This window comes from Patiria miniata, unplaced genomic scaffold, assembly GCF_015706575.1.
Source record: "Patiria miniata isolate m_02_andy unplaced genomic scaffold, ASM1570657v1 HiC_scaffold_5, whole genome shotgun sequence".
In the NCBI taxonomy this organism is placed as follows: Eukaryota; Metazoa; Echinodermata; class Asteroidea; order Valvatida; family Asterinidae; genus Patiria; species Patiria miniata.
Window position 1 is genome coordinate 11,311,934 of NW_024037072.1, and position 16,146 is coordinate 11,328,079.

At 37.9% G+C, this 16,146-nt stretch overlaps 1 protein-coding gene across 2 annotated transcripts; it reads left to right on the forward strand.

The window, feature by feature from the left end:
• Positions 1-1,472: 1,472 nt before the first annotated feature.
• Positions 1,473-15,782, forward strand: LOC119741113 (alkaline ceramidase 2-like). Of its 2 annotated transcripts, none has more exons than XM_038216793.1 (5): positions 1,473-1,657; positions 3,374-3,486; positions 5,146-5,402; positions 9,010-9,147; positions 11,628-15,782. In XM_038216793.1, the coding sequence occupies exons 2-5, from the start codon at positions 3,394-3,396 to the stop codon at positions 11,941-11,943; spliced, it is 804 nt and encodes a 267-aa protein (XP_038072721.1). In that variant the 5' UTR covers positions 1,473-1,657; positions 3,374-3,393; the 3' UTR covers positions 11,944-15,782. The 2 variants fall into 2 exon arrangements, with proteins under 2 accessions (XP_038072721.1, XP_038072720.1); XM_038216792.1 differs by having other exon boundaries at positions 1,474-1,640.
• Positions 15,783-16,146: the final 364 nt, after the last annotated feature.

The following is a 16,146-nucleotide window of genomic DNA, read 5'->3' on the forward strand; positions in this document are numbered from 1 at the left end:
CGACGTCGGATATTATAACCGACGGCCAACCATAATTCAACGTCGTTTTTTGAGTTGTTGAAACGACGTTAGAAAGCAAACGTCATATCTTGGTTGAAAACATGACATAATTGCGACGTCGCGAAGGGAAACGCAAAAATAACAATAATACAACGTTGTTTTTCAGTCAGTTGTATAGACGTTGACAAAACAACGTCATACCATGGTTGAAATTACGTTTGGTAATATTCCCGACCAAATTCCAACTATATTTCGACGTTGTTGTTACGTTAAATTCTGACGTTAAATTGTCGACACTAAAGCAACGTCTGACAGACGTTATAATGACAACGTCGGCTTTTGGTCGACTAAAACAACGTTGATTTTCGGTTATGTATGGTTGATCCGACGTTGCGACCATAAAACAACCATTATACAACGTCAGTCTGACGGTCGGTGCCTGCTGGGAGGACGAGAAACCTGGCTACGCGGACAGGCTTTATTTGTCTCGAATTCAGTGACAGTCTTATGTACAGGTCTACTCGATCATGCATTTTAATAGAGGAACAAAGACCTGTCCATATGAGGGCGCTTTATGCAAGCGGTCTATTCCCTTCGCTCGTACCCCGCGCCCTCCTGTTTGCAGGGCGGGGGGTCGAGCGAATTTATTCCCACACAGTTATATGTTCCAGGCAATCTCCGAGTCTCGTGCGAAAAAAATGAAACCATTATTACTTCCTTGTTATCATGTTATTTCTATAAATTTTTGTCAAAAAACGTTAGTTGCCAGTGATAATTTGGTTTCGCTCGTACCCCCCCCCCCCGCCCTATAGGGTGCAGTGAACTAATTCAAGTGAGAATTTCTACGCGAGCTGATTAGCATAAAAAGTGAACCCCCCCCCCACAGTTTCTTTTGAAAACGGAGACCATTTGGCTTAAAAAACGGTGGAATTGTGTAAATATAGCCAAGGATCAACTCCCTGGTTTTGGGGCTTCCATCTGAGGGCAGGCTTGATAAAATTACGGTTGAAAATGGGTCCTATTTGCCTGAGAAAGTGGAAGGATGCCACTTAATTGTAAAACGGCTACATGCAGGCTTGGGAACTATCACTTTTCGGGAGGTGATTTTGTTTTGGTGTGAATATTTAAAAATGTAATCGGCTAATCTACTCAAAATTGAAAAGAAATGAAAAGATGAAGTACAAGACAATAATTTAAATTTTGTTTGAGAAACCCCAGTGATGTCGGCTTGCATGTTATTTGGCCCTGAACTTTGTCGGTTGATTTTACACTGTTTTCAATGGGGCTTGAATTGGTTCAGTGCACCCTGCAATGAGCGAACCGGTCGGCGTGGTTGTATTTACAGCGCCCTCAATTGCTCAAAAACCGCAGGAATATTATTTTTAATCTGGTTCCCAGACCCATCAGGAGTAGTCCGTATCTTTTGGTCTGGGAGCCAGACTATGTTATTTTGCGGTCAACAAACTTCTGCCGGGGAAAGTTTGTTGACCGACCTCTTTGAACATGCATAATGTCACGTCAGCTGCGCGCGGGCCGGGGCACCTGCATTAATAAACTGTGTGTGCAAAACATGTGAGAATAAAGCACTCGTATCCATTTCTGTCCACATCCTTGGCTTAAATTCATGGCACAACGACGTGGCAAGTATTTAATTTGTGTAATAATACTCAGTTGATTTATGTATTGATTTTTTGATTGACCAGTTACCTGATTTATTCTTATTCCTCCATTGTTTATCCATGGTTTATCATGTGTTTGTGTTTGTTTGTCATGTTTGTGCATGGATGGAGCTATTGTTGTGTATTGTAATTTTAAGGGAGTTCAGCACGTTTTGGATTTTTTCTTACAACCCCGTCCCTAGAATTAGAAAATTTAGTTTCCCTGGAAAGAGAATCATACGACGAAATCATTACATTTAAATCATTTTCATATGAGCATGCATTTTGGAGATTATAACAATTTAAATGGCAAAATTAAATGAAACATTCTGTAATTTTTAGTGTCAAAAATGAAAATGTTATTATTTTAACACTTCTTTTCAACATTTTTGAAATAATGTAAGGCAGTAGATATTTAGCCGGAGAGGGCAAACCTTTAGTAAACGTTAGTTTGCCGGATATGCACTGAACATGCGCAGTTACTGTTTTTTTTTACTTAAACATTTTCCGGTGACAAATTTTAGTCTGGCTCCATGCCATCTTTATCGTTGTAACTTCGTTTTCACAAGATGGGAATCGGACCATTTTACAATTTCGGACTTTATTTCCCTTTAAAAAAATCTTCCAGAGCCACAAATCTGAAAAAGAAAATGTAATAGTACTCTGCAATAAAATTTTTGAGACATATTCATGACAATAATAAAAGAAGAATATTCTTATGTTGGGGGGATGGGGGAAAAAACCTCAAAAATTTCGCTAGCGGGGATCGAACCCGGATCTTCCCGCTCATGAGATCCGTTGCTTATCCACTAGGCCACAGGTGCTACACAACAGTTGGTGGTAATTTAATATATCTTATAATTCAGCCCTATCTTAGAGAGTACAGCACCCTCTGTTGATAGGGATTGCCGTCGGCAATATATCCGCTATCTTAAAGCTATAGTCCATCATTTGTAATTGGTGCATTTTGTTCGTTTGAAGCAACAAAAGGGTTCAAAATCTAATGAAGGATACTGAACAACTAACCTGATGAAGTTTCAGCTAAGCTTCAGCTGTACATATTGAGAAAAACAGCATTCTAAGATCTCAATTTCAAATCAAAAGTTACTGAATCATGTTTTGAATTGTTTTGAATTGCAGCCATACGCGACGTAGCGCACTGATCCGACGAATTATAACAACCGCACGCGCGTGTGCGTCGTTCCAATACTTGTGCGCGCTGCGCTGAATAACAAAACAAACTACTAATTTAAATTTTCCTACGGTGCTTCTTAAGAATCATCGTTGGAAATGCCTTCTTTCGTTGATTACTTCAAAATGACAACTTCCCAGAAGGAATAATTTCACAGGGAGTTTAGTTCCCTTACTATCTTTCAGCCAAGTTTGTTTTTCAACAATAATTTTTCGGATGGCTGCAAATGATGCTTTAAATCATTTTCATACGAGCTTGAGTTTTGGAGATAGAACAATTTAAATGGCAAAATTAAATGAAAACATTCTGTAAATTTTAGTGTCAAAATGTTATTATTTTAACACCTCTTTTCAACATTTTTGAAATGACTGACCTTCATTGAGATAATAATATTAATATATATAATGAAAAAATGGCGTCAGGATGCAACATTCTTTCGCAACATTCTCTATAATATATAAACCTCCTGTGAAAATACTTCTTTACAGTATTTTTCACACCTTATCCTCTCATTGATTTTCAGGGATTTGAGGAGCTGTCACCATGTTTAAAGAACTTAGCCCAGGGAGTTCTGCAATTGATTGGTGCGAGGATAATTACTCGGTCTTTCCATTCATTGCTGAATTCTACAACACAGTAAGTACTTGGTAGAGTGTTCTGGAGTGAAGATATTCAAGAAGTATATCTTCATGTGTTAGGCGAAGTAAAAAAAAAACCAAGTTTCTCGTCCCCGCCCGCTTCCTTTTTGGAGGCCGCCTGGATTTTTTTATTATTTTTTATTTTTGAAAAATGTAGTAAAAAAACACCGAAAAAGTCCACAAATTCATCGGAAAATAAATACCAATACCAATACAACTCTAAATGACACTGTGGGAAAAATTCCATACTGGGCCACGACTTTACCTGCCGCTAAACACATCAATTTTCACCTCGCCTTGTGATTTCACCCAAGAGGAATCCAGGAAGCTGTGTTAATGCGAAAAAAAATTAGGCAAAATGTGTTTTTAGAGCCCATTTTGGATGCACACGTCGTGCGGAACTAAGTTGAAGCAGCCGGTCAAAACTGATTGAAGTGTGGCTGACAGACAGCGGTACGCATGACCATGACATCGACAACCATGACGTCGCATGAGCCGGCCAATGATAGTGCAATACGTCATTATGAATATTTATTTCTCATGAATATTTAGTTTATTTCAATGGCTACTTCAAATACGTCCAAAGATTGATTATAGCAACATCGATCGTGCGCGGCCTAGCGGTTAAGAGTCTCGTGTTTCAAGTAAGAGTCCGAGGTTCGAATCTCGATGAAGTAAGTCAAAGGATACAACTTTTGGCGCTTGAAAATTAATTGAAAAAAAGTTGTGGCCAGTACCGAATTTTTTCCGACACTGTAAATATGTTCGGTTCTCTTGTCCAACTTGTCTTTCATTTTAAAAGTCTCTTTGAACAGTTGTCACAACCAACGGTTGCAGGAAATTTTAAAATGGCGGCCATCTTGAAAAAAATAAAAAATAAAAGGCCCCGCTTCCTCCCTTTTTTCAAAAACCCTGGACGAGAATGTTTTATTTTTTTTTACTTCGCCTCACATTGGCAGACCCACAATTTTCCGGGGGGGGGGGGGGGGGGGGGGGGGGGGGGGGGGGTGGCTAGGATGTTGTGGTTTTAGTTTTTTCAAGGGGGGGGGGGGGTTGATGAGGCATTGCAGTTACACATAAAAAAAAGGCCTGAACTTTTTAAATAATTAGAGTTAACTATTTACGTGATATTTAATTATTTACCGATGTTCATCTGTCAGTTGGGGAAGGGGGAGGGGGGTTAGCCACATCCCCCCCCCCCCCCCCCGATCTACCCTTGTATGAATTTATCGTAAAGTGTTCCGGAGCAGAAAACTCCATATCACATAGGCAAATATAGGACTCGCCTCTCAACACTGGGGCCCAGAATAGATTCCCGGCTTGATCATAATGTGAGTTGTTTGTTGATTCTCTTCAGTACCACAAGGGTTTTTTTTCCTCCAGTTCTCAGGTTTTTCACCCTTTGCAAAAATATAGACTTTCGATCTGGCTGTGCTCTGTGGTAAGACATGGGTTGAATGGCGGCTGCCTAAGGCGCCTTGCCGCCTTTACATGTACTTGCCTTCGGTTCAACGGCATTGTAACTGCGTCATTCGCCATTTCAGCTTCTGCTGCGAGTTAGGATGATTAGCCCCCCCCCCCAAAAATATATTTATGTGTTTATTTATTGTCCAGTCCTGTCATTTCACCCATTGTCTTGCCTCTTCTCTCCCTCCAGATCAGCAATGCTCTCTTCTTTGTGTTCCCGCCCCTGATGTGGGTCCTCTTCAAGGAGTACGCGCGGCGTGTCAACCCTTCCATTAATCTCATCTGGCTGCTATTGATGGTAGTCGGAGCGTCGTCTGTCTACTACCATAGCACACTAAGTCTCTTTGGCCAGCTGTTGGATGAAGTGGCCATTCTCTGGGTGGTGTTGTGTGGGGCGGGCCTGTGGTTTCCGCGGCGATATTATCCTAGGATTCTAAACGGAAACAGGTTTGTAAAAAAGAATTAAAAGCACAATATTTTCATCATTCTGTGCGACCCTGTTGTGAATTGTCATTCCCCACATACAGTAGAATTTTGCAATAAGACCAAAATAATTGTGTATTTACTTTAAACCGACCTACCAGGAAATTTTACGGCAAACTTGCTGACATCATTTTTTATTGCCACATTGGGCCAAAGCAAATTAAAACATATATATTTTCAAATTAAACAGGTTAATTAAACAAAATACAATTAAAGGTACTCTAAAGTAAACACCTACAGACACACACACAAAATACGAAATCAAATTATATTCCTACCTACCTACCTACCTGGATAAATTTGTAGGGCGTAACCTTAGGCCCCCCCAAAAAAGTCTCCGGTTTCTGGTATGCGCGCGTGTCGCCGTAGCCATGCGCGTCGGCAAAATGAAAAAGGTTTTTTTTTTCAATGAAAGATGATGTCTCAAAACCGCCAAACCGCCATGCGCGTCGGCAAAATGAAAAAGTTTTTTTTTTCAATGAAAGATGATGTCTCAAAACCGCCAAACTCACTGGTTTGACTGGAATCCTGCTGCTGCACAATTTTAACGTGTTTTTAGATTGGGTTATGGTCGAGAATAAGCTTTATGTGGCCTCTCTGGACTCCCATATATTTGCACTAAGTTTAGTTGGGCACCATTTGCAGTCATCAGCCGACATTTGAAGCAAAAAAATCAGGTAAAAAAAAAAAAAAGCCTTTTTGGCCTTAAAGACTATTTTTTCGGCATAACAAACTTAGTGAGGCCCACAAAAGTCTGGTCGATGTAAAAGTTAAATGGTTAAAGCAATTTTTAGCACATTTTGGATACAAATAGGTGCTTGATACAATTGTATGCTATAACCAAATGTTCTTATAGTGGTGTTCAGTGAAGCACAATTTTACTACATTTAAAGGGAAAATACAACATTTGCAAACATCAAAAAATAAAACTACCAAATCATTTTGAAATACCTTGCTGAACTGTTAGTGAATGACAGTGTAAAGCATCCTGCAAAATCATGGCACCTGGTATACTGTCATTTTCAAGAAAAGTTACCACTTTTCTTGAAAATGACAGTATCAATTTCCAACACTGGTCGGCCGACCAGCGTTGGAAAAAAACTGGCTTTTTTTCAAATACTGGCCCCAATTGACCATCGCACTTGTTTGCAATCGATTACACACCTATGAACGGGTACAAGCCAGCTAGACTGGTTCCCTGACCTTACAATTCCCCAATGTATGTAAACTGCTCTGTTTCTTCTTATATGGAGTCAGGGAACCAGACTACAGGAAAATGATTGTTTTTCTTGGTTTTTATAGCAATTTCGAACCCAAAACCTCAAAAAAGTCAGTGTAACTATATTTGCTATATATTTCCAACCCCCCAATTCCATCCATTTCTGAAAATTACAGCAAAAGCAAATCTCCATCTCTCCATCTCCATTGTTTAAGTCAGCAAAATATCCTGCCGGATACATCAACGCTAACTTGCGCACTGCGTGTGGAAATAGACTACTGGTGGATATTACTGTGTCCCTTGAATTCAGCTAGTGTTGCACTGTTCACAGCAGCCGAGGAGAGTGAGTTCCAGTGTTTAACAGTTGATACGCAGAATGAATCTTTGAAGGCCCTAGCTTTGTGACTGACTTGAATGAATTTTTGGTTGTTTCCCCTTGTTTCTCTGGTATTAGGCTGAACATAGTTGTGAAGTGGAATGTCGACCAACCCATTTTTCATCTTGTAGAGCATACATAATTTCTGTTGATTTCTTCTGTTCTGTAGCGTGTCCCATCCTAAGTCATCCAGAAGTTTAGTAACAGTTCCCGTATCCCTTTGGTAGTTTCCTGTGCAAAATCTAGCTGCTTGACGTTGAACTCTTTCAAGTGAGTTAACCCTTACTCTCTGAGGGTAGTTTACTGCATGTCAGTTGGTTATGCCAATGCCCTCCAGCTGCAGTTTATTGGAGGATACTTTGATGTAGCAGTGAAGGCTCCAATTGGCAGGAGTTGGAGGCCCTGGAGGGTGCCTGATACTGACCAGCTGGGGGCACTTGATTGTTATCAGAGGACTCTCATTGTTCTCTGTGGCATGTATTGGAGTGCCTGTCCAGTTACCCTTGAAATGACATGGCAGATATTGGAGGGCCATGCAAAAAAAATAGGAGATTTTCTTGAGGCACATATTGGCATGCGTTGGAGGGTCTAGTAGGGTAAGGGTTAATGTTCTGCTTTGTTGAGGGGTCCCATGCGGATGCAGCATATTCTAAGAGTGGTCTCACTAAGCTCAAATAGGCAGTTGTTTTCACTTCACTGTTACAGCTCCACAAATTCCTGCGGATAACATTCTGCACTCTTTGAGCTTTCTTGATGGACTCCTGAACATGGATGTTCCAGCTGAGGGTATTAGATATGTGAACAAGGTATTTTTGAGATGAGACGCTGTCCAAAACTTGATTGCAAAACTTGTATTCATGCTGAGTTGGGTTTCTCTTGCCTATGGTCATGGTACAGCACTTGCTTGGATTAAAGTTCATTAACCAAGTGTCTTGCCAGTTTTCTAGGTGTTTCAGGTCATTCTGCAAAGTGCTGCTGTCCCCGTCGGTAGGAATTGGGGCGTAAAGCAAGCAGTATGATGTATATTCCCTTTAAAGAGTTATTTTCCAAAAGCGATAAACTTTTGTTACCAGCACTCTCCTTATTTCTCAAAGTCAGTGGCTGTTATGTTATTAAAACACAATTTAAGAATGCAACAAAGCAAAAAGCTGAAGTTTAAAAAATGTTGTTATACTGTGTATGTTCTATAAGTTTAGATAACTGTGCAACTGTTTCAGTTTTCTGAAATGGCTATATTGCATTTTGGAAATTTCTTGATTTGTTTTTCACTATCCTGGAATATAAAGAATGTTTAAAGAGGTGGAATCAATGCATAGTGTGCAAAGCTTCCCCTACAAAAAGCCTTTCGCCCATAATATCAATCAATGTTATCTTACAGTGTACATGGAAGTACTTAAAAATAATAACATTTGCTTTTGCTGTAATTTTCGGAAATGGATGAATTTGGGAATTTGGGGGGGTTGTATTTTATAGCAGATATTGTTACACTGACTTGTTTGACGTTTTGGGTTCGTACAGTAGATGCTGGAAAAACCAAGAAAAACAATTATCATGACCAGCATTGGAAATTGGTGCAAAAATACCACATTTCTTAAAAATGTCAGCACGCCAGGTGCCAAGATTTTACAGGATGCTTTAGACTGATCATGCACTAACATTTCAGTAAGGTATTTGGTGATAATTTGGTAGTTTTTTTTTTTTGATGTTTGCAAATGTTGTATGTATTTCCTTTCAAAGCCTTACAAGTGACATTAAAAACCTCTCCGAGTATCATAATGCATTAAAAATTGCACAAGATATATTATCTTGATACCATATATATTATTTGTTTTTGTATAATTTTTAACATATGTACGTTTTAAACTGAAACAAGCAACTTACAGAATATGTCTGACCTACAAGCTATTTGTGAATAGATGTTTTAATAAAAAAAAAAAACCAATTAAATCTTCAGTCTTTGCCCTTTAATTTTTCAGAAAGCTTTTCCGCATCATTGTAACCATAGTGACGCTCGGTGGAACGATGATTGCTTTCATCAATCCATGGCTCAACTCATTCCTAATGATGCTGTTTGTCATTCCTGGCATCATCACTATGTACCTGGAACTCAAGAGGTAGGATGAAGTGGTCAGATATCCACACCAAAAAAAATGAGTGCTACAGTCAGGAAAATGATCTTATGAATTAATAACATTAACATAGAATGAAAAACGCATGAGGAACAATATTACCCCACTGTTAGGATTGAAAGAGAAATATATCAAACGTTTGTATATATCAGTGACATATCCAGTTCGGGGGGAGGGTTGCCAATTCCACTGCTTGTCTCAATGTCTGTTAACCTGAGACTGAAAAATTGGAAAATTTACGATGTCATTAATTCCTTCCCATTGCAGTTCAGTTCAATAAATACATAGTTGCACTATAAAGGCCGGTTCTTACCATTGTACATGTACTTCACGTGAAAACAAAAACGAAGCGAGTTCTGTGACGTCAACAATTGAAGTCCATTGTGACGTTTGCCGTTGACGTTCGTTGTTAACGAATTTACTTTGCACTGACATTCACGAAAAGTATGAACTGGCCTTAAGACAGATACAAAAGTAAGAATTAAGAAGGCAATTAACATAAAATGAAAGCTTTCCATAGGTGTATACCACATAAACAGTTCACCTACTAAATTTCAATTGAATAAATGCTGAGTAATAATATTGAATGAAAATACAGTCTACAGGTAAAGTACCATACTTTTAATTAAATATGACATAGAGTGGGTAAAAGGCCTGGCAGAAAGGCTGACAATACAGACAGACCAACAAACAGACAGGAAAAGTTACAAGATTCACAGACAGACAGTGACATGTACATGTAGACAAAAACTGAACTGATAACAGTGGGACAATGAGAATATAACAAGTGGAATTCTTTATTAGGAATTATTCATTAAGGGTCAAGTATAATCATTTGTAATTTTTGCATTATGTTCGTTTGAAGTGCTCAACAAAAGTGCTTAAAATCTAAAGAAGGATGCTGAACAACTAACTTAACCTGATGAAGTTTTACATGTAGCTTAGTGAATGCTGTATATTCCGAGAAAACAATATTTAGGATCTTGATTTCAAATCAAAAGTTGCAGAGTCATGTTTTGAATTGCGCACGAATTCAGTGCCCGGGACATGTTCTCATTCATTCGATTGCAGTTACATGATGTCGCACACTGAACCGACGAATTAAAGCAACCACGCCCGCGTTCGATTGGTCAACGCTTGCACGTACTCATTCACTGCTTCGCCGAATAAAAAAAACGAACTGCTAACAGAAATCTCCAAAAACGTGTCTTTTGACGCATCCTTGGAAATGGCCTACTTTCATTGTTTTCTTCACAATGACAGCTTGCCAGAAAGAATAATTTCTCAGGGAGTGTTTTCCCATTACCTACTTTAAACCAAGTACATGTATGCTTTTCAACAATAATTTTGTCAGTTACTTTTTAGATAGCTGCAAATGATGGACTGTACCTTTAAAAAGAAATTTGGAAAAAAAAAACTTCAGATGACTTTGCTTTCAAAGCCTGCCTGGTTGAATTATACAAGCGGAATCCAAAAATTGCAGTGAATGTTAATATAGCATTACGTGAAGTAATGGTAGTGAAAGACCTTTTATAGTGCAGTGGTGGTATACATGTACATGTTGTGACACCGGGCAGTGAGATATGAAAATGTGTTAGGAAAGAGCTTGTCAGTATACCTGCACTTTCACTAACACGCATGAATGCCCCAGATCAAAGATCCTTTGTATTAAGTTAAAAAGGTTGACTTAAAGGTATAGTCCATCATTTGTAATTTGCGCATGTTGTTCATTTGAAGCAACAAAAGTGCTCAAACTCTAAAGAAGGGTGCTGAATAACTAAACTGATGAAGTTTCAGCTCAGCTTCAGCTGTATAATCCGAGAAAAACAGCATTCTAGGATCTCGATTTCAAATCAAAAGTTGCTGAATCATGTTTTGAATTGGGCCTGAGTTCAGCGTCCGATACATGTTTTCACTGAGCCGATTGCAGCTACGCGGTGTCGCGCACTGATCCGACGAATTAAAGCAACTGCGCGCGGGTGTGCGTTGTGACAATGCTTGCGCGCGCTTCGCCGAATAACAAAACGAACTACTAATTTAAATTTCCTACGGTGCGTCTTAAGAAGCACCGTTGGATAGGCCTTCTTTTGTTGATTTCTTGAAAATGACAGCTTGGCAGAAAGAATAATTTCACAGGGAGTTTAGTCCCCTTACTATCTTCCAACCAAGAATGCTTTTCAATAATAATTACGCCAGTTACTTTTTGGATAGCTGCAAATGATGGACTCTGGCTTTAAGTCTTATTTGATTTGTTCTAATGTGTGATGTCACCGCAGATATTCAAAAGTTAAACACATTCTAACTGCAGGGAATTTCACGACAAACGTTTCGTGACATCAAATTTGCTTCTTATTCCACATTTGTATACATTTGTTTGCCTTACACTTCTTTACTTCCCCAAATTTGAAACAGTTGATATTCAAAATGATTAGTTATAGATTGACAACTAGTGTCTTTACCCACAGGGTGCACTGCCCGCGGGTCGTCAGACTCTGTCGGACCAACATGGTTCTCTGGGTCATCGCCGTCACCTGCTGGGTCATGGACCGCACCTTCTGTGACTTCTGGCTCTTCGTCTCCTTCCCCTACCTCCACTGCTTCTGGCACATCTTGGTCCTGGTGGCGTCTTACAGCTCCGTGGTCCTCTTTGCCTACTTCGACGCCATGAATGAGTTCCCGGAGATGGGGCCCGTGCTGCGTTACTGGCCCAAGGACCGCTACACCAACTTCGGCATTCCGTACGTGACGCTAAAGTGCGTTGTCGCCAAGCCAAAGGATTGAACCTGTGCTGCTGCAGTTTGACTCAAAAATCAGGTGGTATGGTGGTAGTGTTTCACTTTCAGGGGTCATATACTTTCAGTAAATGAAGACTTGCCATTCCTTTTTCAAGTTGTTAATTCTGTAGCGCTTATCTGTGTAATACTATCTGAAGAACTCTCACCAAATTACTGTCAACGTGTTGTTGGAAATATTCAACAAATCGGGTATTGATGATGAACATGATGAAAGGAAAAATTGACCTGGATAGCGGTGTATTCAAAACCTGATGGTGGATGTTTCCACGGAATGATGAAAAAGCCTTTAACTCCATGCTGTCATTCTTTCGTTTAGGTTTAAACAACTTTTTTGGCAATGTTATTTTTTTTGTAGATTGGGAAACCTGGCTTTATTTCTGTATGTGTGAAAAAATCCTGCATTGTACACTGCAACTTTCAAGCATTCAATCATATTCCCAATTCTTGCCCCAAACTAGAGAAGCTCATAAGCACAATTGTTGGAGTTAGGATTTTTTTTTCAAGTGTTAGGATATTTTTATTCAGGTCCTCTAACTGCCAAGTGTCACATCTGGGCTTTGAGTCACAACAGCAGAATCAAAGTCACACTTCCTTGATAAGTGTTTGGTTCATCTTATTTTATATATTAATTTTAAAAAAAATCTATTGTATTAAAGTACTAGTACCTTTTCGTTAATTTGTTTACAATGTGGGTTCTTATGATTCACAAATATTGTTGTCCACTGCCACCATAACTTAGCTTTAGCTTAGCAAGTGAAAAGTTTTATAGTTATATTTATCAAACAAACAAGCCCTTGTTCTAATTTAGCATTGTTCAAAGTGCACAGATTTGCCCTTGTACATGAACTATTAAATGCAGAATTCAATTAAGTGTAAAATATTTGGTTCAGTTCCTATAAGCATGATTGAAACAAAACCTAACAAACTCCAACTTTGGTTACTAATTGCAGTTTCACCCTCATGTTTTACGGAATTCGCCCAGCTTTGAAATATTAAACGCAGTGTCAGCATTATGAACTCTACTTTATTTCGGATTCAAATTTGATGTGTGTTCTGCCAAATGGCGTTAATTGTCTTTATGAATTCAAGATGGTAGTACTATTTGTGACAGTAAAATTCAGTGATCAATGCAAATGTACATAGAAAAAGAAAATGTGAGCACAAATTTAAGAGTAATATATATATTTATTAGGTAGAAAATTATAAGTGCATGTAATCTACAATGATTCTCACAATAGTGGCATGTAGTCTATTATCTCGTTAGTTAATCTGTTTAGTATAAGTCTTGATTTTGCGGAGTTTCCAAATTTTAAGAAAATCTCTTCCAGTTTTTTTTTTAACCCTACAGGTAAGTGTACTATTAAATGTTTGAAAGGTTTGCCCAGTAAAACCTGATTTGTTTTAAAGTCATTATTTATGTCAGAAGGTTTGCTACAGTTAATCGTAAAAATTTAGTCTTGTTTTTATTGTTTTTAATTAAGTGCTTTAGTTTCCGTTGTTTACTGAGGGCATTTGATAATTATTTGTATTGTTAATTGAGAGTTGTTGTTGAACAATTTCATGTAAATGTGTGAAGCACAAATAAACACATCGCAGAGGTACATTCATTTATAATGTATATGTATCGGTACAGGTATGCATACATTAACTTGTACACAATTTTTTAAAAGCCATGACGAAATAATATTTTTTGGGGGGTTTATATTCCAAGCAAGAGAGTATTCAAAATCTCATGAAAGACAGGTTTTTTTTTTAAAGCAATATCATACTTTAGTTTCCAAGAAAACAGGAAATCTCATGCATAATTATGTTGATCATCGATAAGTCTTCAACCTAGCATCAGATGCAGCACAATATTCAGTTGTCATGACAACAATGCAGAACAAATTTTGCCATTAATCACAGATGCAGAGTTTTGTCGGAAATCTTATACTGTGTTGCATCAGAACAGGTTGTTCTGGTATTAACATAATTGGAAAGCCAATTTTATCTAATGTGGGTCTGTTAACAATTATGTAAATGTACATGTACCCATGTGCATGGGCACTTAATCTTGAACAACCTTATCCAGCTGTGAAGTGCTTGTAAGGGAAACCTGCTTGTTCCATCAACATGATCAAGGACAAATGCAACTCATTGTATCTAAATGTTTGTGTAATTTCTCCATGCTCGGGATATTTCATCCTTGAGCTGCATAATGAATACGAATGACCTACAATTTTACTTCATAGTGTGCGGCTGCACATGTATCTTAGAAACATAATGTAATAATCTGTAACTATTACCTGTATGTACCATGATGAAATGCCTTGTTTTACAGGCCTGTACATTGTAGGATCATTTGCATTTATCCCAAAATTAACATACCAAATTATTATCAATAACTTTACTTGAATTAAAGATCGTTCTGGTACTAAACTCATCGTGAAATTATTCAGTCTGTCTTGAAGTCATTTTGGAGAAATCAAGAAATATGTAGGTGATTTCCAAAGATCAGTCAATTGACTGATTTTTTTTGTTGGAATAAAGAGTGCTACTGAAGAAACTCATGTGATCAAATGGTTATGCATGGTTTTCACTGCTTTCTTGAAAAGTGTAATATCCACCGAGTTGAAACTTCCACAGGTTAGGTTTTGAACATTCTTCTTTGGATTTTGAGTGGTGCTATTATTGGAAACGAACAAAATGCATGAAAAGCAAATGATCCTGATATAGTCATTATATGTGCATGTCTTTTTGCCAAGGTTGTGGATCACTGCCGACTAACATGTGCAATTTACAGTAGTTAAAACTTTCACATGTTACATTAAGTAATTTGTTCTATGTATTCTGGGTGTCGCCTTTTGTGTTTAAATATAAATCAAAATCTGCAGTGATCAATGCAAATGTAAAAAGCCTGAGTAAACTTTAGTCAAATTCACAAATGTAGATTATGGAATTTTCAAAATCATTTCCTTTTCAGGGTGTTTCTGAAAATTTTAATGTCTCATTAATTTGAATTTGAATTTCATTTAACAGTTGGTTCAGATAATTGTGTATTATTACAAAGTTTTAATATATACCTTGATAAAATACACAAATTCAAATTAGTTTGAATTCATCTTCCATTTTTTTTTGGCAGCTGCAAATTCCACTCGTACACAAATCAAATCGATATTAAATTTGCTATTCAAAAGTATGTAAAGATTCATTTTCCAACGAAAATGTCTTTCATTTTTACTAAAGCTGATGTATTAGGACAATGTCATTATTTTTGTCACACATTGAGGATGTTTATTATTGCACAGTAAAATAATAATGTTGTGATCCCTTAAGGCTTACATTTATTTATGCGGGTCAGCTTTAACGCACAAGCAGTACCTGGCTTATGATATCCCCAGTTACGTGTATAGCTACATGTGTAGCTAAGGGCACTGTTGTCTAGTTGTTTGTTAGTTTTATGTAAAGAGCAATCGCGTTTAGAAAATTAATCCGCGGGGCAGGTACCCTCAACAACTCACAAGCATGAGTACAAAGAGCAGTGGTTTTTATGTTTTACATTGAGGGGCAATGATTCCTTTGAAAAAAAAAGAGCTTTGTATATTATGCTCATTTCACGCTCGAGCTAGACTTGGCACAAGTCTGGTGTACATGCACAGGTACAGTCTTCCATACTGTATTTACCCCTATATAAGTCTGACTTGAGTCAAGTCTAGCTCCTAATTCAAAGCTGAATTGAAAATAAAGTGATAACGTAGCATGGACCAATTTTTTTGTTCAATGTCTCATTGGAAAGTTCATACCTTTTGTAATGCTAACAACTCATGAACAAGCCAATTATAAAAATAAAAAAAATAAGTAATTAGGGTTGGGGAGGGGGGGGGGGGTGCCACACTCCAAAAGAGACGGGGACTCAAATTTACATGGGAAGCCATGAAGATCAGCTGAGAACCAACCACATCCAATATCTATTTTGTGATATTTTTTATGATAAGCTATTTTTGTTCAGCAAATTTTATTGTCTTTTTTTTCTTTCAGTGCCGTGAACGTGGCTCATTTTTTGTCAGTACTAGGATATGAAGTACAATGAATTCATGCATGTACCTTTAGATATGTAGGCTGCTCATTTCAGTCCTTAGCAACCTAAATACTGCAACGTGTTTTAGGTTATATACATATTTCTGTAATGGCTAGATTGTAACTTTTACTG